This window comes from Microtus pennsylvanicus, chromosome 1 (assembly GCF_037038515.1).
Source record: "Microtus pennsylvanicus isolate mMicPen1 chromosome 1, mMicPen1.hap1, whole genome shotgun sequence".
Lineage (NCBI taxonomy): Eukaryota > Metazoa > Chordata > Mammalia > Rodentia > Cricetidae > Microtus > Microtus pennsylvanicus.
Window position 1 is genome coordinate 206,400,084 of NC_134579.1, and position 23,483 is coordinate 206,423,566.

General features: G+C 42.0%; 1 protein-coding gene across 3 annotated transcripts in view; it reads left to right on the forward strand.

Annotated features, from left to right (window-relative positions):
- Positions 1–23,483, forward strand: part of Esr1 (estrogen receptor 1) — a 349,292-nt gene that overhangs the window by 113,870 nt on the left and 211,939 nt on the right. For all 3 annotated transcript variants that reach the window (XM_075949852.1, XM_075949861.1, XM_075949841.1), the window contains one exon: positions 15,878–16,068. In XM_075949852.1, the coding sequence (XP_075805967.1) occupies positions 15,878–16,068 (191 nt within the window). The remainder of the gene's footprint in view (positions 1–15,877; positions 16,069–23,483) is intronic.

Sequence of the window (23,483 nt, forward strand, 5' to 3'; positions counted from 1 at the left end):
TGGTGCTATCTGGAGACACAGGAACACACACTGCATGCTATACAGATGTCATAGTGAGCGAAGGTTCGGCTGATGTGCGTGAGACACCTTGTGAGGGGCAGGAATCCTCCAACCTGTTTGAGGCTTGGACTTGCAACGACTATCTCTCTAACTTAGGATGCCATACACTGTTACTTTCTAGAACATCTCAGCCTTCTTCTAGGTTCGTGTCCCCAGGGCTCCATGTGTACTTAGCAGTCTGGCAACCAATGAACTGCCATTTCTCACACGGCATGCCTTGACTCTTCCCGCCAGGACGTGTGAGCTCAGAGCACTCCTCAGCCGTTCAGACTCCTGGCATCATTCAGACCCATGGCGACACCGTCCTACAGCGTCACCTAATAGCCACCCTCGCTGCATGACACTACACAGTTCCTCAGGCTTCGGATCCACTGGACAGTGGGGTCCTATATTGGGGGCAGCCAGTTATTTGAATTTATTTCAATGGTATTCTATTCAATTAGATTACGCGGTACCTAGCTCTGTGATCCTTCAAATGATAACAGTTATCTTGAGAGGTTAGATAGTAAATCTTCCCCAACAAGTGCTCCATGGCCTTCTTGAATTCCCCACAGGCAAGAGAAGATGATAGAGAACCCAGAGCTTGGAGTTCTTGTGGGCCACTCCCATTTAGCAGGACTGTCCAAAGAACTCCCTATCAGTCTTTAGAACAAGTCGCTAAGCACTTGACTTGGATTTTCTTCCCACCTTCCTCATGCCGTCCCTCCTGCTGGTTTTATTTTCCTTTCCTCTTGCCTCCTATTAGAAAAGCAAGCAGCGTGAGAGTCAGTCCTGTTAGCAGTTGGTAACTAGGGGATGGTTCTTCTTGACAGTTACCTTTGTTGGCATGGGTGTTGCCATCATTATCGGACAAGTAACGAGAAGACTTCACGGTGACACTTCCCTCCCCTCCAAACCTCTCTTTTGCACTTTGGTGCTCTTAGGAAAGAATTCTGAGAAATGGGCTGTACCCTCATGGGACTCGTTGAATGAATTCTAGCTGGCCGCAGCTGTTCCTGCTGGTCTGAGCCATGGGAGAGAGAGTCTCAGTTACACACGCATGGTGCCAGAAGGCATTTAGGGAGCACAGTTGTAACCTCTCATTTTAAAGAGAAAATCAGGTTTAGGGAGGTCTGCTTATGCCGTTCAGCTGTTATTGGGTGGATTTCTGTCTAAAGCGTGATGGTTCTGACTCAGTATACAGGCTTGTCACCGCAGCACATGGCCCTCCTTGCTCCATCCTGAAGTTTGTCACTGCTGCGGCTGTGCCTTCTCCAGTGTCACCAGCTTTCCAAATGATTTTTTTTTGTAACCAAAAATTCCCACTTGCAATTCTGGACGTGTTTGTGTGAACTTTTATTTGATGACACATTGATTCTCTCTCCACAGTGGGATCATAAATAAAATGGTTTACAGCTCATCCTCAAAAGCAGGCAGGAGGCCAGTGCTTAAAAGGGGCTTTTTTGGGTCCTTGGTGCTGTGTGTTTAAGTACGATGCTCGAGGACTCTGCCTGTGTGTGCTCCCCAAGGCAGAGGATGGGCTCTGTCTCCTTTGTATCCTCTGACCTTCAAGCACCCTCTCCTTTTTGTTCACTCTTTATTTCTGTCCATTTCTGGCTGATCAGAAATAGCTGTTCACTCAGCACTGGGCAAAGGTGAGTGACTTTCTCAGTAATCCAGCCCGTGCGCGAATTTATTCTTCTGACATATGTCACGTTACCTGTGAAAATTAGACTTTTTCCTCTTTGAGAAAGAAGGTGTGGAGTCGCATTGCAGCTCTCCCTCCCTCTCCCTTTCCCTCTTTTGTGTCCTCTGCATACCCTGTTTTTTGCCTCTTTGGGCTTCTGGACCTCCCCATTCATTAGCGCTTGTAACAGATTGGTGTGAGCGAGAAAGGACAGGTGATGAGACTCAAATTGGGTCATTTGGTTACACATTAGTAAGTGACAAAAGATAAAAACGATATTGAGCAAATGGGATTCTTTTTCAGGGACTTGAGACCAGGCTACTCCTGTTTCCCATTAGTGTAGAAAATGAACGCTTGCTTGTATTTTGGGGTGAAGACATTTTTCTTAAGTGAGTGGGAAAACCTCTTGACATTTCATAAAAAGCCTCGCTTTTGAGTGGAGAATGCTAATGTTCTTTGTGCATAAAGAACTTTAGAACTCTTACCTGGAGCATTAGTGATACACCCGTTTTCTATTTGCCTGTGAGTTAAAATAGGTATTTTCCAAACTGGGTGTAGTGGGAATGTCTGGTATTCTAACACTTAGGAGGCTGAGACAGGAGGATTGCCATGAATCTAAGGCCAGCCTCAGCTACATACTATGTACCAGGTCATCCAGGGTTACACTGAAAACCTTTGTCTCAAAAAAAAAAATATGAAATAAAACAAAAAAGAGCTGAAATCACATTTTTAGGAAAAAAACTGAAACATTTGTCAATCCATCTTAGCTCACTAACTCCATTTTCATGGAACTCAATAGAGTTTTTCAACCTTTGCTCTGGAAATTAACATTTTCCTCTCAAGACGTATTATTGGCCTTGTGGCAAGTAATTACAGGCAATTACTGCGGGGATTTATGAGTCTATGGATGAGTTCCGAGGCGATGACCTTGTTCGCAGATGTGAAATCTTTGTCTTTGGCTTGCAAGGCCTTTGGGTGGAGCTCCCAAGAATGGAGATCTGTGGAGGAGCCTGGGCCCCTGGATTCAGACTGCTCTGGTCCTTAGTTCCAGAGTTCACTGACTGTATGACTGACGAGTAGCCTCATCTCTGTCTGTGTTCCCTTGCTTCAGAAGCAATTGTGGTTAGATTAATATTGCCATCCTAGTGGTTCCTAGAGGAGTATGGACTAAAGTAGTGATTGCCACAACCATTTATATAGAATGAAAATCTGCTTGCCTACTAGACCAATTCATTTTATCCTGTTAGACAGAGACAGTTGGGTTTACTAGGAGTCTAAGGAGAGGACTGGACTGAAGGATGGTTTCCATCACCAGGAAGTTTCCTCTCTTGAAGACACTTTTGTCTGCCCCTTTTAGGGAAGAGTTTCTGCTGTGTTTGTAGCTAAAAGATAATAATTTAAAAATAAGTTAAACTCGTCTCACTTAGAGGATTTTATTGCTGTGAAGAGACACCATGACCACAGCAACTCTTACAAATAAACATTTAATTAGGTGGCTGCTTACAGCTTCAGAGGTTCAGTCCGTTATCATCACGGTGGGGAACATGACAGCATGCAGGCAGATGTGGTGCTGGCTGCATCTTGATATGCAGGCCACAGGAAGTCAACTGAGACACTGGGTGGTATCCCGAGCACAGGAAACCTCAATATCTGTGCCCACAGTGACACACTTCCTCCAATAAGGCCATGCCCATTCCAACAAAATCACACCTCCACCACCTATGAGATCATGGGGCTCAATTACATTCAAACTACCACATTAAATAAATAAATAAATAATGAGTCAAAAGATAGCTAAATATTCACTGCCTAGACAAACAGTGTAAAGAGCTAGAATCACTTCTAAAAAAGTGAAAAGGACCTATTTGTCATGCAGAAAATAATTTATAACTTGCTTATTTCAAAACACAACTATCATTGCTTTGGGTGATGTTTCCCAGACTAAACTCAGGACCCATTGAACTTGAATTCATCTAAAAATGAAGTTTGAGATTTTCCTTCCCAGACTTTTAGTCTAGATAGAGTCCACTCTCATTGACTTTCTCAAATAATATTTATTTACTTTTGAGGAAACCGAAGAGAACTAGGCCTGATGACATCTTCCCATAATCACAGCATTCAGGAAGATTGTCATATGTTCAAGGCCAGCCTGGAACTACAATGGGAAGCCATGTATCAAAAAATATGTCAAAATCTAAATATAATTGCACGTAGATTAGATACACACCCAAGATACGTTCTCATTTTTGTCAGAAATTACCTTTGGTTTCTGACCATCTACATGAATATTTAAATGAAAGGGGAATACAAGAGACCATATGCAGTTTGATTCACATGTTTGTCACAAATAAATGTCAATACTTGGTTTGTCATTGCTTTGATATGGTCATCTGTTACAGCAATAGCCTTAACCATGTCACTAAGAAATTGTTTTAATCTTTATGAATTGCTATATTAAGTGAGTTTTTCTTGGTTAATTTCCAGTGCAAAGAAATGCAGGTGCATGTCCTTTTTTCATTTCTGTTGCTAGTGTGGTTTGAAGGAGAATGGTTTCCATGGCTTCACAGATTTGAGGACTTCATCGCCAGGGAGTGGCACTATTTGAAAGGATTAGGAGGTGTGGCCTTGCTGGAGAAAGTGCGTCACTATGGATGGGCTTTGAGGTTTCAAAACACCCATTCCAGCTGGACGATGGTGGCGCATGCCTTCAATCCCAGCACTCGGGAGGCAGAGGCAGGCAGATCTCTGTGAGTTCAAGGCCAGCCTGATCAGCAGAGTTATTTCTAGGACAGTCTCCAAGTTTCTAAGCCTCCAAGCCCAGAGTCTCTCTCCAGTTGTAGACCTCTCAGCTACCATGACTACCATGTGCTGCTGCGCTCTCCGCCATGAAGATAATCAACTCAACCTCAATTGGATGCTTTCCTTTTTGAGAGTTGCCTTGATTATGGTGTCCTTCACAGCAATAGAGCATACAATAGTTGCTGTGACAAACCCTGACAGAAAGCACCATGGATGAGGAAAGAACTTATTTAGCGTGTAATTTCAAATTACAGTCTATTAGTTCAAGGAAGTCAAGGCAGGAGCTCGAGCAGCTGGCCACATCACATCCACAGTTAAGAGCGAAGAGAGAATAAACTTGCCCTTGCTTGCCTGTGTGCTTGCTTGCACTCACTCAGCTAACTTTCTCCTTTCTTACATGGTTTAGGACCCTCTACCTAGAGAATGGTACCACCCATAGTGGACTGTGTCTTCTATATCAATTAACAATAGAGACGATTCTTCATAGATAAACTCACAGGCTAACTTGTTCTAGATAATTCCCCATTAAGACTTTCTCCTAGAGAGGAGGTGCCTAGCTTCACCGCAGCTTGATGTCCCATGGTTGACTGATATACATGGAAGGCCTGCACCTTTATCAAGGGGAGTGAGAGGAAGTAGTTTGGGGGGGGGGGCTAGGAGGAGAAGAGGGAGGGGAAACTGTGATAGGGCTGGGAAAGAATTGATTAATTGATTAATTATTAAAAATCTTTTCTCCTTGGTTATGTCAAGTTGGTAGTTAAAACTAATCAGCATAAGGTATTGTAAATTGGTGAGTGATAAACTATATAGAGAATACAGCACCTATCTCCTTGGAAAGCTTGTATCCATTTACAAAACAATACATACAAAATGGAACTCTTACTCATTCCACAAACATCTGCTGAATGCCTGCTACATATCATACAGATACCAGGAGCAACAAGGACTATAGTGATGTCTTCTTCCTGGAGATTAATAGTGAATATACGGTTATACAAAGATTGTGCAGATTCCAGAGTGGTTATATATCAGCTATTATATCCAAGCAGGATAACTGCATTGATAAATCAGTGACTGCGCCTATAGAAACCCTAGTTTTCACTCAGGAACATTTGTCCTTTGGTCAAGATAGAAGGAAATGTGAACAAAGATCAAAATATTCTCACTAGGTATAGGAAAGGTGATAAGGCAAAATTAGCCACCACACAAGGGCTGGAGAGGCACATGGCCAACAGACTGATTAATGATGAATCACTTCCATTTGTTTTATGGGACAATGAATTTTAGTGTAAAGTCTTTAGGGCAGGATGTCCATGGGCTTGAGGAGGAATGTGTACAGTCAAGATTATAAGACCATTCTGTACCTGTAAAGAATACTTTCCTGGGTACCACTATCCCAAGAGATTAAGAAGCCCTTTGGTAGCTGATGAGGGCACAGCTCATCCTACTGTGCTGGACATTTATGTGATATAGGGTGCAGTGGGCATGGAATTGGAAAGGTGTGAAACAAGACTCACTGTGACTCCACATTCATTCAGGTTACGAAATCTGTGTGTCAAACACCAAGGATGAGCTGTGCGTCTGTAGCAAGTAAGGTGACTACAGTATCGGCCATACTAAAGTCAATGGCTATGGGAGGAAACACATAGTTAGGACACCCACAAGTATGGGTTCCTTGAATCCATGACTTATTTACACATGTGTCTGTTCAACACTTCTCTGTGCTAGCCTCTTCCCCAAGTAGCAGGATACATGAAGTTCACATTTCAAGGGGAAAAACAACGACAACATAAACAGGCTTAGATGAGGTTGGTTGTGGAGAGGTTAAGTTCTGTCAAGAAACAAATTTGTAAAAGGGTAGAAAGTAGGAGGAAACCTGGTGTGGAGGGGCTGAGAAATTAGCTGTGGGAAGGGAATGGGTGCTGACCTATAAAAGAGGAAAACGTCCCATTGGAGGGTGTGGGCATGTGAAAATGTGAAGTGGTGGCCCAGCTAAATCAGCCTGGTGACACCTGAGGCTGGGCGAACAAGGGAATGTGTGCTGTAAGAGATGATCAGGGCATAGATTGCATTAGTACTTTCGCACCTTGAGAAGACCTTGTCTTCTGGACTGGTGGGGACCCACTAAATGTCTGAATAAGGAAGAGTAAAGTCCTGCCATCTAGAGGGTGACTCAAGGTCTGTGGAAAGGGGACGAGTGGATCATGAGCTCCTTGGACGGAAACAAGCTTGAACCCGGAAGGGCCTGTACCTCATTGCTTCTCAGTAGTGTGGTGCTCCAGGTAGAGGAATCAGCAGGTTTTTGTGCCTTAGCAGATCCTAGGACCACATGGAAGGTAGAAGGAGGAGCTGGCTTTCTGAAAAAGACTTGGGGTGAATTTATAGGCATTACACTTGAGATTCAAGGCATACTGAAGAGTGGACAAAATAAGCAATTTTCCCTTTGGATCTGAAGCCTAGCAAAGGGTGTGTGAGGGCAATGAGGATGACCACACACATCTGAGTTCTTATAAAGAGCAAACGTTGGCTGGGAATAGAAAAGTACCGAGCGAAGAGCCCTGAGTACTGCCATTTAGAAGCCTGGCTGAGGAAGACCAAGTCACCAAGGGTGCAGAGATGTGGTGGTTGAAGCTGGTGTTTAAGGAGGTGAAGAGAGGCAGTGAGGACATTCAGTAAAGGAAACACTCAGTCGAGGAGACGGTGTGATCTGGAGTGCTCAGGACAGGTCTTCTGGATGATGTGAAACTGTAACTAGTTTCCTGGGGAGATGAAAGCATGAGATGGAGGATGAGCCGTTCCTCAGAGGTGGATGCGATACCATCTTGTTTAAGAACAAAAGACAGTAGTGCTCATTAAATCAGGGAAATCCAGAACTTGGGCTGGTTTTCTTCTAATGATTTTTTTTTTAACTTGCCTTTTCCCGGTTGTAGCTCCCCTAAGAACACAGGGAGAAACTTGAGAGTTTTGCTTATATGCATTTTCCAGACGCTTTTAGAATGTTAGTTGTTCTAAAACTGATCTATGGCTTCTTTAAAAGTAGCAATTCATGCATATATGCTATAATAAATGACCGAAAGATGAATGTAGTGTTTTGCAACAATTCATTGTGAAGTAGTTGGCAGGGTGAATTTGAGTAACAATGGAATACAAATAATTAATTATAGTTCAAACTTTATTATTGATCTCTCAGTCATGAATGACAGAAAACAAGGAATAGAAAAGAAAGGCTGGAGTATATTGAAGATCAAATTGATTAAGTATGATGGGTAAGACACAAGAGGGGTATCTAGTAGGCATTTTTCAGGGCCTACTGTACGTCAGCTAAAATTGCAATAAAATAAGACATGATTTGATTCATATTGGAGCTTACTATTTATGAAGGAAATGTACCCTTATCAGTTGCAACTCACCTGTACCACTGGAAACCATGAGGGGTGCTGTGAGGAGAAAGAGGGGGGATTTTGAGTACACATAATGTTGGGGAATGGCTTCAGTGGGGAAATATGAAGTTAGTTTAATAACATTAAATTAAACTATATTCTGAAGAGCGGACATTTGTTTCCAAACATTTCTTCGAGACTCTAAGCTTTCAACATTAACCAAATGCTAGTCTAGCGGAGCAATAATGATTTTGGATAGCTGGTGCCATTATTTGTGGTTGGAAGAATAGCAGTGTTTGATTGCACTGAGCTTCAAACTTTTGATTAGTGACAATCTTTTCAAGTGAGATTCTTTTATTATGTGCCACTTTTCTCGATTCAAGAGAGCCTATTCTCTGGACTATGTGTAAATACGTCTAAATTTTTCTTTTAATTATGTGGATTGTATCATATTGTCAGTGGCATAACCTCTTGAAAGTACTGAGAAATCAACCAATATAATGAAAGTGCAGCCAGATCAAGGCAGGTGGCTTTCTGATTTCCATAGGTGAATGATGCCGCCTCTTCTTCCTCCTCCTCCTAGTCTCTGTCTTCAACAGATCTCTTGCTTCTGCTCACTTTATTTGCCAGTATTCTGTTCTTTAATCACGTGTGTCCCTTATAATTGCAATGCTTTCAAGATTGCCTGATTATTCATCGAGGAAGGCTATTGTAAGAAAAAAAGCTGTTTTTTAAAAATTGTGTTAAATAATTGATTTATCTTTTAATTACAACAAAACCAAGGCCCAAAGACTTGGATAGAGTTTGCAAAGTTTCCATCCAGGAAGGCAGAATCTAAAGATCTCTTGAATATGAAAATGGTAAGAACAATTAATTTTGATTTTGTGAAAATAAAGGAAACCAAGGTGGGGGCAGGACCTCTGAGGCCGAGGGGGGAAAAGAAAGATTGATGTCCACATAGCCGACACACTTCCTACCAAGGAGGCGTGAGGCTGATGATGGGAGATCTGGGTGACAGGTACAGTGGACTAAGGCTGGGTCATCACTAGAAGAAAGGGGCAGGGCTAGGACCTGTCACAACTCTTCTCTGTTCAACTGGGTTTATCCCAGGGGCCCAGATAATCTCAGGTTGATGCCAACCCTTTAGTCTGATTCTGACCCAAGACATGGACTCCTCTCAGTGGTCCACCATATGATCTGGTCTGAGCTCAGACATGGACTCCTCCCAGTGATCTGCTCTTGTGAACAGATGTGAGCTCATGTGTGGACTCATCCTGGTGACCTCCCGTCTTAGTGTTTCTGTGTCTGTGATGAAACGGCATGACCATAAACAACCTGGATAAGAGAGAGTCTGTTTCGGCTTTCAGTTTCACATCACAGTCCATCACAGAAGGATGTCCGGGCAGGAACTCAAACAGGGTAGGAACCTAGAGGCAGGAGTTGATGCAGAGGCCGTAGATGATGAGTGCTATGCCTACTGTTGTGATCAAGTATGGTGTACACTTCTTCTTCCAGTGACCCATTAATATGATCATGTCTGAGCTAAGGGGTAGCCTCCTCCAAGGACCTGCTAGTGTGGTCAGGTCTGTGTTCATCTGTGGACGTCTCCTATTGATCCACCATTGTGGGTTATCCTAACTATCCATCATTATTATCACGTTTCCAGATGTAGTAGATGCCTCTTAACAGCCCAGCTTATGATCAGTTCTGATCTCAGATATGGACAGCATTTTGCTGCCTTGGATTACAGATGATCAGGCCAAGTTCTCCATCCCGAGGACACAGCTCACTCTGTAGAATGCTGTGCCTTATTTGTTTGACCCTTAGGATAGCCAAATAACTTGAAACTGCAAGATGCCACCGGGATTTGTGACCCATGGGAAACTCCCCTTTGTTCTTTCCCCTGATCGATTGAAACCGAAGTTTTAGATCATTTTGAGAGTCTTCCTAGAACAAGCCTGGTTCCCGTTAATATGATTGCTAGTGTTATATACACGATCTCTACCTTGGCTGACACATTGAATTATGGACATTCAACATTTCCTCCTCTTCTTCGGGATGCCTTCTGCTTTTGTAGCCTGTGTTCATAGTTGGGTTTGTGGCAATCTAGAGTCATCTCAAAGCTAACGCCTAACAAGTGACACTTTGCTCTGACGCAGAATGTATTTCTTGTACTTCTCAAGGAATTTTTTTTTTATCTTTTACCGATTCCTTAAACACAGATTTTGCCCATTCCATCTATATTGTGAAAATGATTGCTTCGTTGAGTCATTGACCAATGAATCTATTTACTATCACTATTTACCAAATCAGTGTTTGATTTGAGGCACCGAAAAAGAGAGGGAAAATATTCAACTGAACGAATAAGGTAACTCATAGCAGCAGAGGCCAAGTCCAGGCAAACCTCTCATGTTTAGATCAAGAATAAGCCATTTCAGGTTTCTGAACTTTGAGAGTGGCTGTAAGACAGTCGTTCATGATGAATGAAATCTTCCACACTGCAGGACTCTTCTTACAGCCACCGGAATGACTGCAGATAGCAACAGCAACAAGAAAGGTACACCAACAAGCTTGCAAGAGAAGACAAAATGTAAATGTCTACTGTCGTCAGAAGTGCAAGATGGTGCAGCCATGATGGGAAATGACAAATTGTTTATACCTTATAACTACGGGGCTAGGGAAAGAGGACTGCGCTTGCTGAGCAAACATGAGGGCGCACGTTCAATACCTGCCACTCACACAAGACCCGGCGGGGTGACATGTGTTTGTAATTCCAGTGCTGAGGAGGTTCAGAGAGGGACAGTCCTTCGGGTTCAACTGACAGTCAGCTTATTCTGATGGGCAAACTCAAGTCCCAGTGAGAAACTTTGTCTCAAATGGCAAGGCAGGTGGTTCCTAAGGAAAAACACCTGGGACTGACCTTTGACTCCCATATGTATTTGCATACGTGTGCACTTACAGCTGCACCCACAGCTATACACTAACATACATGCTCACATATACATGCCCTATACCTCAGAATTATCTTATGTTCTAGTGATTTTGTTTATGAATATCTGAAAGAATGAAAATCTGGGTCTTGATATAGTATTTGCATAGCCATGTTCATACAACATTGTTCACAATAACTCAAAGGTAGAAATTGCCCATATGTATGTATGTTTAATGTATGTATATATACATATAAAGTATATGTATACTTGTATTTGTGTATGGGTATCTAATCACATATATATTCACACTCTCACACACTTATAAAATAAATGAATAGAGGGTTAAACCACGTATATAAAATATATACAATGGAATATTATTTATTGTGGAAAGGGAAAGAAATTCTAGCCCACCCATTGGTGCACACCTGTAATCCATAAGTTGAGAATGTAGGATTAAGAGTGTGAGGCCAGCTTGGGCTACATTGTGAGTTCAGGGTCATTCTGGGCTACAGAGCAAGAGCCTATCTCCAAAACAAACAACAACAACAACCAATTAAAGAAAAAAGAGAAATGAAGACTTTAGCACATGCAAACACATGGATGGAAATGAAGGATATTATCTTACATCCCTATGCCAGACCCCAAATACTCAGATACTTTACCATTCCATTAGATGAAGCTCTTAGAGCCTTGGAATCCACTGAATCAGAAGGTAGAAGAATGGCTGAGAGTAGCCCAGGGAAGCGTTATTGTTTAATGTATATGGTTTAGTGTTAGGAGATAAAAAAATTCTAAAGATAGATTGTACATCAACATGGATATACTTAACACCACTTGACACTTGAAATGCTTAGCACTGTAACTTCTGCTATGTGCATTTTCCTGTAGCCAGAAATAAATAAATGCAGGGCAGTTGTTCTTTCAACTGTGTGGGTGTTGGAAGCAGAACCTCTTCCCAAGCCCCGCACCCTCCATGGTTTTGTTTTTTTTTCTTTCTGTTCCCTAAAAAATAAAACCGTTTACTAACAAGGACTTGTGGTTTGTTGACTTTGTTGAGAGAGAGAGAGAGAGAGAGAGAGAGAGAGAGAGAGAGAGAGAGAGAGAGAGAGAGAGTCTAGGTTTAAAAAGCAAACATATGTTATCACACCAAAGGCTTGTCTCTAGTGAAAATAACAAGGCTCTGCGCAGTATAGGTGATGTGGACCACAGTGCCATCTGGCTCACAGGCTCAACGCAACCTCTTGAGGTCCCAACTGTGGTTTTTGTCTATTGCCTGTTGCACGGATTGGAATTTCTTCTGTGTTCCTTCCTGCTGGGTGTTGGTGGAGGTTGGTGGGTGAACCAATTTTCTTCCCTGCCCCATGCAGCCTCAGGTTGGGTAGATTCTCAGCTCTTGGATCCCCTGCCTTTGTCAATTCACCCTCTTCTTTTATGGGTGAACACGTGGTACCAGGATGAGGAGAGTGCTATTGCCCTTGAGTCTCATCCTGAGTTTTACAAGGAAGTTTTCCCCTCTTCCTTGGTGCCAGTGAGATGGACCCCTGTAGCTTTATACATATTGTCTCACTGGGCTGCCCTGGGTTTCAATCAGGAAGGTTGAAAACACTGTCCCAGACCTGTGGTGTGTCTACCTGCAGGAGGGTGCGAGCCTAGCTCTGTCGGAGGATGGACCTTGCTGGACTAGGCCTTGAGAGTGCCACCCAGACATGTGACATTCTGTTTACCTCCTGAGGCTCATGAATCCCTTTCCCTCCAGAAGGAAATACTTCAGTTTAGAAGGCACCTTGCCATTAGGAGGAATATGCCACACAGTGTGAATGCATGTCTGTTTCTTACACTGAACCACTTTGATAAAACCCAAAGCCTGGTTGTGATGACCTTGACCCTTCACATCCCTGCTGCTGTTGCAAAAAACGCTGTGATGACCTTGGCCCTCTGTGTACTCAAGGTATCACAAGGGACGCCTGCCACTTTCATTGGTTCTGTGCCACTGTCCGTGGTGACAGCTGTGCTGCTGTGTCCATGACCCACTCTCCTGGCGTGGTGACGGTGATCGGGTGACATGTGACGGCCACAGGTCTGGATCTTCTTAGCGCTCTTTGAGCTTCACCCTGTTCTCACTACCATCAGACTCCCTGTATTAACCTCTGGCTTCCAAGATCCAAGTGCTGAGAGCTTGCCATGGACAGGAAACCTTACCGAGAATGCATAGAGCCCAGCATCCTGTTCTTAATACCGTTTCTATAAGGCACAGAGAAAGACTCAACCTGGAGACATCACTTCTTATGGGAAGACAATTCAATGGGGGGAGGAGCTGCTCAGGCATGCTTTGTTTTTCTTTACATTCAACCCAGACTTAGGAGCAATAACGACAGGAGGAACCTGGGGCTACCATAGTTAACAGTAATACCGCAGTTAGTTTTCTTCAGCTATGGATTGATGCGACAGCACGGTTCTTGTGGGCAGGTCTCTCAGCTTCAGATGGTGTCGTGTAGGGTCTTCATTTGTGTGTTTAACTTTTGATTCAGTTTGATTTTCTATGAGAGTTTTGTACATCATATTGCAGTTAATTAACTTATTGTCTCTCCATATATTTTGTGACATTGTGACATATTAACTTTTTTTCTCAATTTCTTCTATTTTCCTAGGTTCCAGGTTTTTTTTCTCAGTTACTTGTAAACAAACGTGTGCATCCTGAGCACTAGTTGCTTAGGAGTCAACTCTATTTTGCTATCTATATAGGTAGTTGGGAGGATATTAATTTGTTTTGCTATCTATATAGGCTATTGTGAAAATATTGATCTACTTTGCTACCTATATAGGTGGTTGGGAGGATATTGATCTCTTTCCAGTATGTACTATCCATTCATTTAGTCAGTCAACAAACTTGTATTGAGTGTCTACTGTGTGATGGGCACTGAACTAGACGCCAACAATTATTAAAGTATAGGGGACTAAATTTGGATCGGGAGTGATGGTTTATCAGTTAAAATCACAGACTGATCTTGCGGAGGACTGGAGTAGGATTCCCAGTACTCATACTGGGCAGCTCACCAAAGCCTGTAACTCAAGTTCCAGGGGGACCTCATCACCCTGGCCTCCACAGACACTTCCATGCTTCCCTTCATTTACATATATGTATCTGTGCACACACACAAACACACCCAATTAACAATAGCGATAAATATATTTTAAAAAGACACTGTTTGCCCAGTTTATAATTGTTCATCCACTACTCCCATCACCCAAGGCATTGAGTTTATCATCTTAAATATTCATGGCTGCTTCTTTCTGGCTTGAATCATGCAGAGGACATTGGCAAATGAACAGCACAAACACTGGAGATTGATAGGGGAGTCCAACAACATGAGGGTCAAATGGAAAGGACGGGTAACAGAATATGAACAAGAATTGGAAGCTTCGAGTCAGTGCTCTCTAAGGATCATTAAAAAGTAAAGAAATCCTATTTGATGCTCCCAACCTCAGAGCTAAGTTATTTAGAGTGGAAAAAGTTGCCCAACTCAGCTGTACTCAAACCAAGGAGCTGATGTTTTGTGAGCTTTATGGCCTATGTAGTTTATGAACCATTAAAATATTGTATACAATATTAATGAGGAAGAAGGGCAGGGGAGGGTTATGAAATATGAGCTGAAAGGAAGGCCAGGGCTATGAGGGGAGGACCAATGAGCATCCATGAGGCTTTGCTGTTTGGGACATGGTAGGGATATGAAGCACGAAGCAGAAGCTTCCTCAACCAAAATGTCCTGGGAGCTTTCTCCACATTAGTTGACTCTGCACATCCAATTCTCTTATAGCATCTTTATTTGACTGAACATGTCTTAAATGTCTTGGGTCAAAATCATGTAGGCTGTTTCCAGGGTCAGATGAGAAATGCAAACTTACTCTTCTTGATTTCATGTGTTTGTTCTCAGCTAGGGACTGTATCTTTCAGTTTGTATGAGCTCTTTGCTAGTCTCTTTCATTCCGAAGACCCTTTTGGGAGTCTTAGATTTGATAACTATACTTTTGTTTTCTTTATCCCAGTCTTCATATAAGATCACACACACACACACACACACACACACACACACACACACACACACACACCAAAACAAAAAAACATCCTTCACCCTTACCTCCTCACTCCATCCACTCTTCCACCTCGGGTTTAAGGTAGCTCTAACCTCCCCTTGAAGGTTCTTTCTCAAGCCAAATTCACGTTAGCAGTTCTCTTGTTGGATTTCTCTGTCCTATTTGACAGAATTGAAGACAAACTCATTTTGTAAAGTGTTCTTAAATCTTTTTTCTCCGACATTTTCTTGGTTCCTCCAGAGCTCAGCTTTCTTATTGTGCGTTTTCAACATCATTCTTGGGATTTGCTCATTCCACGAAGGCTGTAAAGGTTGGGGTAACCATCTGTGTTCCTCAGCTCTTCCTACTCCATGTGTCTGAATACAGAGACCTCCATCTTCAAATTGTAGCCTCGGGCTGTAAAAATGGTCACCCAGGGTTACCCGAAAACAGACAAAGGCAACAGAAGAACTTGAATTGTTATTGTTTCCCATGTGTCGTCTCTACAGGTCATGATTTCACCCGAGTTCCAAATCCTCCAGCTGCTGTAGGCTTTGTCTCCCTTTCCTAAAGACCCTTTGTGGGCCTAGAATGGGAATGAGATTGGTCTCTCTTGGTTCCGAGTGAATTGTGAATCTCTGAGAAAATGAAGTTTGCTAGAAACCTGCTAATTTCATTTTGTTCCTTTATAGATAATTGGTTCTGGGGTTTGCAATCCATTTCTTAAGCAAGTTTCTGAAAAATAATTTTTCTTTCAGGTTAATATAACAGGCAAACACTTTTTACTACGGAGTCAGCAAGAGACAATGAAAGATCAGTGTATATTATGAATCATTATTTCAAAATGTCAGAATTAAGTGGGTCCACTACAACCCCCCAGGTCTCTTACTCTTTAGAGGAAAATGTAAGGCATGCTTCTCAAATGCTAATGGGATTCACTGAGTCTTCTCCCATCCTACCCCCAGGTCTAATTCTGATAATCGACGCCAGAGTGGCCGAGAAAGACTGTCCAATAATGGCGAGAAAGGAGGCATGGCCGTGGAGTCTGCCAAGGAGACTCGCTACTGTGCCGTCTGCAATGACTATGCCTCTGGCTACCATTACGGAGTATGGTCCTGCGAAGGCTGCAAGGCTTTCTTCAAGAGAAGCATTCAAGGTAATAGTGTGTTGTCTAAAAATTACTCTATTCATAGCCTAAAAAGCAGAAGAGAACAAGAAAGGAAGACAAGGTCTTTGTTCAAAGCCATTTGTACAAAACATGACTATCTAGTAAGTTCCTCTGTTATCCTTGGTAGAAACCTGGAGGAGAGATAGACTCCCAGGAGAAATGGGTGTGCCAGCAAAGCTGCAGCTGAGAATTTCTGCTTCCTCTTGGCAAGATGCAGACAGCTTTGAGTAGTTTTTCTCGAAGAATTAGTAGCTGGATCTCTGGTGCACAGAGAACTATCTCTGGCTTGATTCAGGGATGGCAGATGTACATTCTTATTCTGTTGGAAACTAAGCTTCTACGATGTTGTGTGGTCTTATTGTCTGCATGTAATCATCCTCGGCCTTGTCCAGGTACATATTCTGTTCTGATATTTGCTCCAGACTGATTCTGATTCAAATTGTTCTTTTCCCGTCTTACGTCTTTCTTGACTCAAAGGATGACATGACCTTTTGGCTAGCATAAGCAGACTCAATGTCTGATGACTTATAAGAGGGACATGCCATCAGTACCATATAGTTACTAAGAACCAGCTGTACCATTTCATTCTCTTGTCTGCCTCAATCATATTTTTGTATGTAGCTCACCAAGTGCAGCTTTTCTGACATCCCATCAGCTATAGGCTACTATTATTTCAGAAATGCCAGTACTGTTACATCATACAGAATACCAATGGAAAATGTCAGTCATTTTGACTACTGAGGATATATGTGCCGAAGCCCTCTTGACAGGGACAGAGGCCTTGTTGGTGCTTTGGGCTTACTGAATTCCTGTTTTGTTTTAGTTGTGGGGTGTTTTTTTTTTCTCTTCTTACTCTGTTACCCTTAGAGCTTAGTGAACCAAGGCAGAGAAATACAAAGGCTACTTCTGTGATTTCTTCTACGGAAATGCAGACTTAAGGAACTCATTGAGAGCCAGAACCTGCTAGATTAATAGACTCTGACCCAAGAAGAGCGTCTCAGGAACTTTCTTCTGTGGCTCTTCACTGCTCAGATATGGGGCAATGACCGGGGGATGGTACACACATTTATCTTTCCTCCACAGCTGGGAGAACATCTTAAAAAGCTGTTCATATCTTAATAGAGTAGCCTGTGAGGTCAAGGTGGTCCATTTTAAAAGCATTTTCCTTGACACTTATTGCTTTCAACATCTTTTAGAATTCTGCAGTGAGACTTGGACTCTTTTGTCTGTGTTCCTACAAAAATTAATGATATTCTCTATAGCAACTCTTTGTATATATCGCTGTGTTTGAACGTATCATATACAGACCATTAATTTTAATAGCTGATACCATTTTAATTTAGAAAAATAAATCTAAATCTGGATTTAGGTTAGTATAAATATTATAGGCCTTTTGACAGACATCTGAATTTGTGGTTTTACTTTTTATTTTATTTCATATAATTCAAATTCTCATTATTTTCACCAATAATATTATTACACACAAAAACTCAATGAAGAAAATTTAGGCGTTTAAAAACAAGTTTTGAACACCAGGGAAATTGCTCAGTAGTGAAGCATTTGTCAGAAAAGTGAAGGTTGGAGTAAGGGTTCCCAGAACCTATGTAAAAAGCCAGGCACCTACAGCCTCTGCCTATAATTCCAGCCTGAGGGAGGCAGAGATGGGGGTACCTGGGCAAACTGGATGGATAAACCAATTAGAATTGGGAAACTCTGGCTTTGATGGAAGGCCTTGCCTCAAGAAACAAATAAAGTGGAAATTGATTTATAAAGACACTTGACATCAACTTTAGATCTTTACACATATATCCCCATGAACATACAGACACACACACACAAATGAAAAAGATTCGATTCGTGGATATGCTCAGCTATGCAGCTGAATAAATCATTTAGTGAAACTGAATTTTTCACCAGCAAAAATCATTTAGGGCAGTAGTCACATAGATTTTTATTTTAAAGGTCAAGATAGCAATCACTTTGGCTTTTGCAGGCCACACTGCTTTAGGGAGAGAAGCGGAAATCAGCAGGAGCAGCTTTGTGGGACAATGTGCAAATAAGTGGAGGTGGCTATGCACCCAAGTGACTGTAAATATGGGTCATTGACCAGATCTGGCCTGGGGGCTAGAGTATTGTGATCCACGATTTAATTTTCATTTGCACTTTTGTAATTCAAGTGTTATTATGTATGAAAGGAGGTCCTTAGGAAGGAAGATTGTAAACCTAAAGTTTTGATTATTCCTATTTTATAGGAACTTAGTCTGTATTTGTCTGGACATTCTAGGGGGAAGTTGAAAGATATGTAAGGCACATTTAACAATCTCCAAAGAGTTAGAATTCCTTTGGGAAACTAGAGACAGCTTCCTTTCATTGTACAGAGAATGAGTGTGTGTGGACAAAGTGCCGCCTGGACATAGATGGCAAAAACGAATGCATGCAATTGGAGAGACGATTGCTGGCTGTACATTTGAAGTTGCTGAGATTTAAAGAAACACTAGGAATGTTGTTTTCATAATATATGTATTCTATCATGAGCATGCTAAATAAAATATCAGCAAGCTTAGTATTGATTTTAAGCACTAAAGCATTAGGGCAGAAAACAATATAAACAAAGAAACATATACTTACACAAACACGGAAGAAAATATAAACATTTTATTAGCACAGCATCATCTCAAGTTCAGATATATGATAAGAATTTCACTTACTTTTGAGAGTCAAAATATATATCTCTTTTCTCCATTTACTATAACAGACTAAACAGGATTTCAGTAAAATTGTATCACATGAAGGAGCATTTTTTTGAAAACTGGTTTCGAAGACTTCTTATGCATTACGGTGTGGTCATATAAAAGATTTCCAGAGCAGAATAATTATTGAGTCCAAAACTCTGAAAGAAGCTTAGAAACAAGGCCGAGCTTTCTACATAGCATAGGACCTAATAATGATTAAAGCCACTGTATTTGTTAAGGTCATGTATTTATTGGATTCTCGTTCTACAAAAAGCACAGTGTGTAGACCCGGGGATATGAAGACAGAAAAAGAACTAGTCCCTACTCAGACTGAGCTTATAAAATAGATCAGAAATGAATAAAAAAAAACCCCAGTAATTAAATTCAGTGTGACAAATGCTGAGGTAGTGGTGGATACTGACTCTCATAGGAATCTAAACTTCATTCAGTCCCAAAGAATAATAAGACTCTCTGAGAGTCTTATTGATTCAAATTAAGCCCGAAGCAAAGCATCAAGAGAGCAAAGCAAAGGGAGGCAAGAGTAAGTGTTTGTTTACTCATCTGGGTGAGCCTATGATTGAGATCCAGAAAACCTACAGACTAGAGTTCTGCGAATAACAATTAACAATGCTGGTTTGCTGTCATTGTAAATAAGGATGCTCCCGGAGCCTGTGCATTTAATCTGAGATTGTCAAGGAACAGCGCTTGGTTTCTTTGCTATCTTGGTAGTATTTCCTTATGCTTCATCTGTTCCCAGCTCTGTGAAAGAAGAAACCAGGCAAGAGCAGCAGGTTTCTAGTCCTGTTTGCTTGATAATGGGGAACTAAAAGTTCCCTGAACTCCTGTGGTTGTTTGTACATCACAGTGACCCTCAGACACATTAAAGGGTCGTGATGGGTCTGACTCATGGGTGGACGGCCTGAAGATGCCAGGCTCTGCTTGTTTTCCTTGTCACTTAAGGAGAAAGCTGGGAAGCTGTGTACATCAGATTGCTCTCTCTCCTAGTGTTTTGGTTGAAGAGGCAGTGTTGGACTTGAAAGCAGACACATTTTCTTCCCCTGTTAGTGCACAGACTTGATTACTTAAGGAACCAACTGAGTAATGGCCTCAGTTGGATGTATTTTTTTTAAAAAAAAGAAGCAAAATAAAGGATCCCATTTAAGTCAGGGAGATGAAGCTGGATATTTTATAAACTTATTGATCCTTGAAGACTTAGAATTGTTTCTTTACCCAGAGACTGTAGACTGAGCTACCCAATCAGGTTATAACTTCAGCCATCATGTTTTACCTGAGGTTTTATTGCAAGGAGAAAACATTCTAGCCCATCACTCCTCTTCCGTTGTAATTCCAGAACAACAGGGCACAGTGGACATGCCTATATAACATTGATCTTTGCAATCACCACACTCTGATGGTTGTGTGGAGAAGTTGCTCAATATCAAATCAGACACACACGATGAAGACATGTGTAAGTGTACAAGTAGCTGGGACAACGGGGAAATGGTTTCACTATGATGTCTGGTTAATGTTTAACGCACTGGGGGCCTTAAATCCAGGAAGGACAACCTGGAGAGAGATACCTGAGCTTTAGAAAGCTTGAATGTAAAATCATCCAGCACCCTGGATAGCTCCTGCAACAGCTGTGGCGGAGAAACTTTTTTTTCTAAAGATCTACTTTTTTTCTTAAGATCTTCAAGTTTGGGGTTGGAGAGATGGTTCAGTGGTTAAGAGTTTTGAACTCTGGTTCAACTCCCAGCATCCCCACAGCAGTTCACAACTGTCTATAACTTCAGTTCCAGAGAATACCGCACCGTCACACAGACTTACATGCAGCCAAAACACCAATGCACATCAAATAAAAATAAATCATTTAAGAACCTCAGGCTCATGCAGGAGGCTCTGTGTGCTTCTATAGATCTATTTCTTCAGTCTTGGGGCTCACCTCTGTCCACTCAAGAGGGACCATGTTCATATTCTTTATCTCTTTCTGAGTGGTTGTGGTCATCTGTATTAGGGCTGGGAGTGGAGAGGCATCTAGGTGGCCATGGTCATCTGTGTTAGGGTTAGGAGTGGAGAGACCTATTTCTTTGCAGGCTTATTTTATTTCTGGCATATTTTAGAGATTTGTCTGAAATTCTGCCAATGTAGAGGGAATATTAAATCTTTGTTCTTCGCCTTCCACACATAACCTTTTACACTCTGGCTCCCATGTAACAGCAAGAGAGATCTATTACATTGTTAGTTAAATCATGTGATTCTGAGCTTAAAACTCCCAGTGTCCTTAGGTGAAAACTTCCTTTATCGAGTGTGAAGAGGTGACTTAGTGATGAAGCATGCTTACCGCTCTTCCAGAGGACCCAGTTTGGCTCCCAGAACCCACACCAGACAGCACACAACTATCTGCAACTCCAACTTCTGGGGATCTAACACCCACTTCTGACCTCTGTGGACATCTGCATTCATGTTACACACACACACAGAGACACACAGACACACAGACACACACACACACACATGAAATTGTAAAAATTACTGTCATTCAGCTGCTTTGGGCTTTTTTCTTTCTCTTTTCTCAATATGAGGAACTATTCCATCTTCAGGACCTGAGTGGATGTAGTTTTCCTTACTCTCTTTGTTTAGATTACCCAGGCATTTTCTTGACCAGCTCCCCCCTTTACATATATGGTGTACACGTGTGTGTGTGTGTGTGTGTGTGTGTGTGTGTGTGTGTGTAGGCTCCATGCAGACATCAGGCTCCTCCTCAATCACTCCTCGCATTGCGTTTGGAGCGAGGGTCTTCCTGAACCTGGATTTCTCTGTTTTGGCTAGTCTGGCTTGTTAGTTTCTTTTGTGGATTCTCTCTCTCTGCCTTCCATGTGCTGAGATGCAGACTGACTACTTCACTTGGATTAGCTTGGCAAGGGAGGTGTTAATGAAAGTGGCCCATTTGATGGGTTTGGAAAGACACCAAAGATTTCTTATAGGCAATAAAATTTTTGTAGAAAGGACTGGAGAAAGGGGTTCAGTGGTTAAGAGCACTTTATGTTCTTGCAGAGGACCAGGTTCAGTTCCTAGCACCATGTGATGGCTCACAGCTGTCTATCATTCTTGGTCTAGGGGATATTAATCCCTCTTCTGGCCTTTGCAGGTGCTATGAACAATATGGCGAACATACATGCATGCAGGCAAAACATTCATTCACATAAAATAAAAATAAACAAATTCTGAAAAATACTTTGGAACCAAATTCTAGATGTGTGAAATAGCATAAATCAAGAAATTGGGTAAGCCAGCTTGGAAGAATTTAGGACTTAGCCTATTGTCTTTGACCCATTTTCCATTTTTAGGTCTGTAAGCAGGCCCTATGCAGTACCAGTCTCTGCTTCTGTCTCTCCTTCCTTCTTCTCTCAAGTTTCCCAGGATTTAATTCCTATCTAATATGGGTTGAATTATGTCCCTAAGAAAGAGATGCTGATACCCTACCCTTCATTAACCAGAAGGCAACACATCTGGAAAATAAGGTTTTGGCAAGCACAACCTATAAATTGAAGTCATACTGGAGTGTAGGGGCTTTTAGCTTAATATTCTTTATATCCTTGTAAGAAGAGGGGGATTGGGAGACAGCCAAGTATAACAGTGGAAAGAGAAACTGGAGTGATATATCTACAAAACCCAGAAGAAAAGAGATCATTGGCCAACTCCAGAAGGTAGGCAGAGGAACGCAGAGCAAGTTGGACTCTGCTGACACCCTTCTCTCAGGATTTCATCTTGTAGCTCTATGGGGCTTTGCATTTATGGAATTTAAAGGTGCACGTTTGTGGTGTTTTGTTATGGCAGGCATAAATTAATTCTATATTTAAATCCTAGTGTTTCATGATTAGGTAAATATCTCCTAAGTCTGACTCCTGCCTCATTCTCACCATTCGTTCCTGGATGATTCCCCATGCCACCAGCTCCTCGATGCTCCCAGCTATGAGCAATAAAAGTTCTGGAACATGGGCTGGAGAAATGATTAAGTTCATGTCTAGCCCTTCATCATTGTATCAGACTTCAAAGTATGGAGTTCCAGCCAGTGTTGTACTTTGCTTTTTTGTTTGTTTGTTTGCTTGTTTTTTTCGAGACAGGGTTTCTCTGTAGCTTTGGTGCCTTTGGTGCCTGTCCCGGAACTAGCTCTTGTAGACCAGGCTGGCCTCGAACTCCCAGAGATCCGCCTGCCTCTGCCTCCCGAGTGTTGGGATTAAAGGCATGCTCCACCACCGCCCGGCCAGTATTGTACTTTGCAACCCGTATCTCCAATGTTTCCCCGCAGAACTCTTGGATACCTCTATCCAGTCTATTGTTTAAACACATACCCACCCAGTTCCCATTATTCAAACTTGGCTCCTTCACCCAAGATAATCACAGCATGTCAGTCTCTTTCTTTCCCACACCAATTGTTTGGTCTGCTTTTCTTTTCTACGAACCATTCTGCACACCGCCTGTCTATTAATACTCTCAAAGAAAATCATTAATCTTGTCAATCCTTTGTACAAAATCCCTTAATGAGTTTCATGGCCCACAGTATAATCCTTAGACAGCAGTTTGAGAATTTACCTATGTGCATCTTCTTCTAGTTTTTCTTTCTAGGTGTTCTGAAGTCTCTACTTGTCCTTGTATGTGGCTGGCACAGCA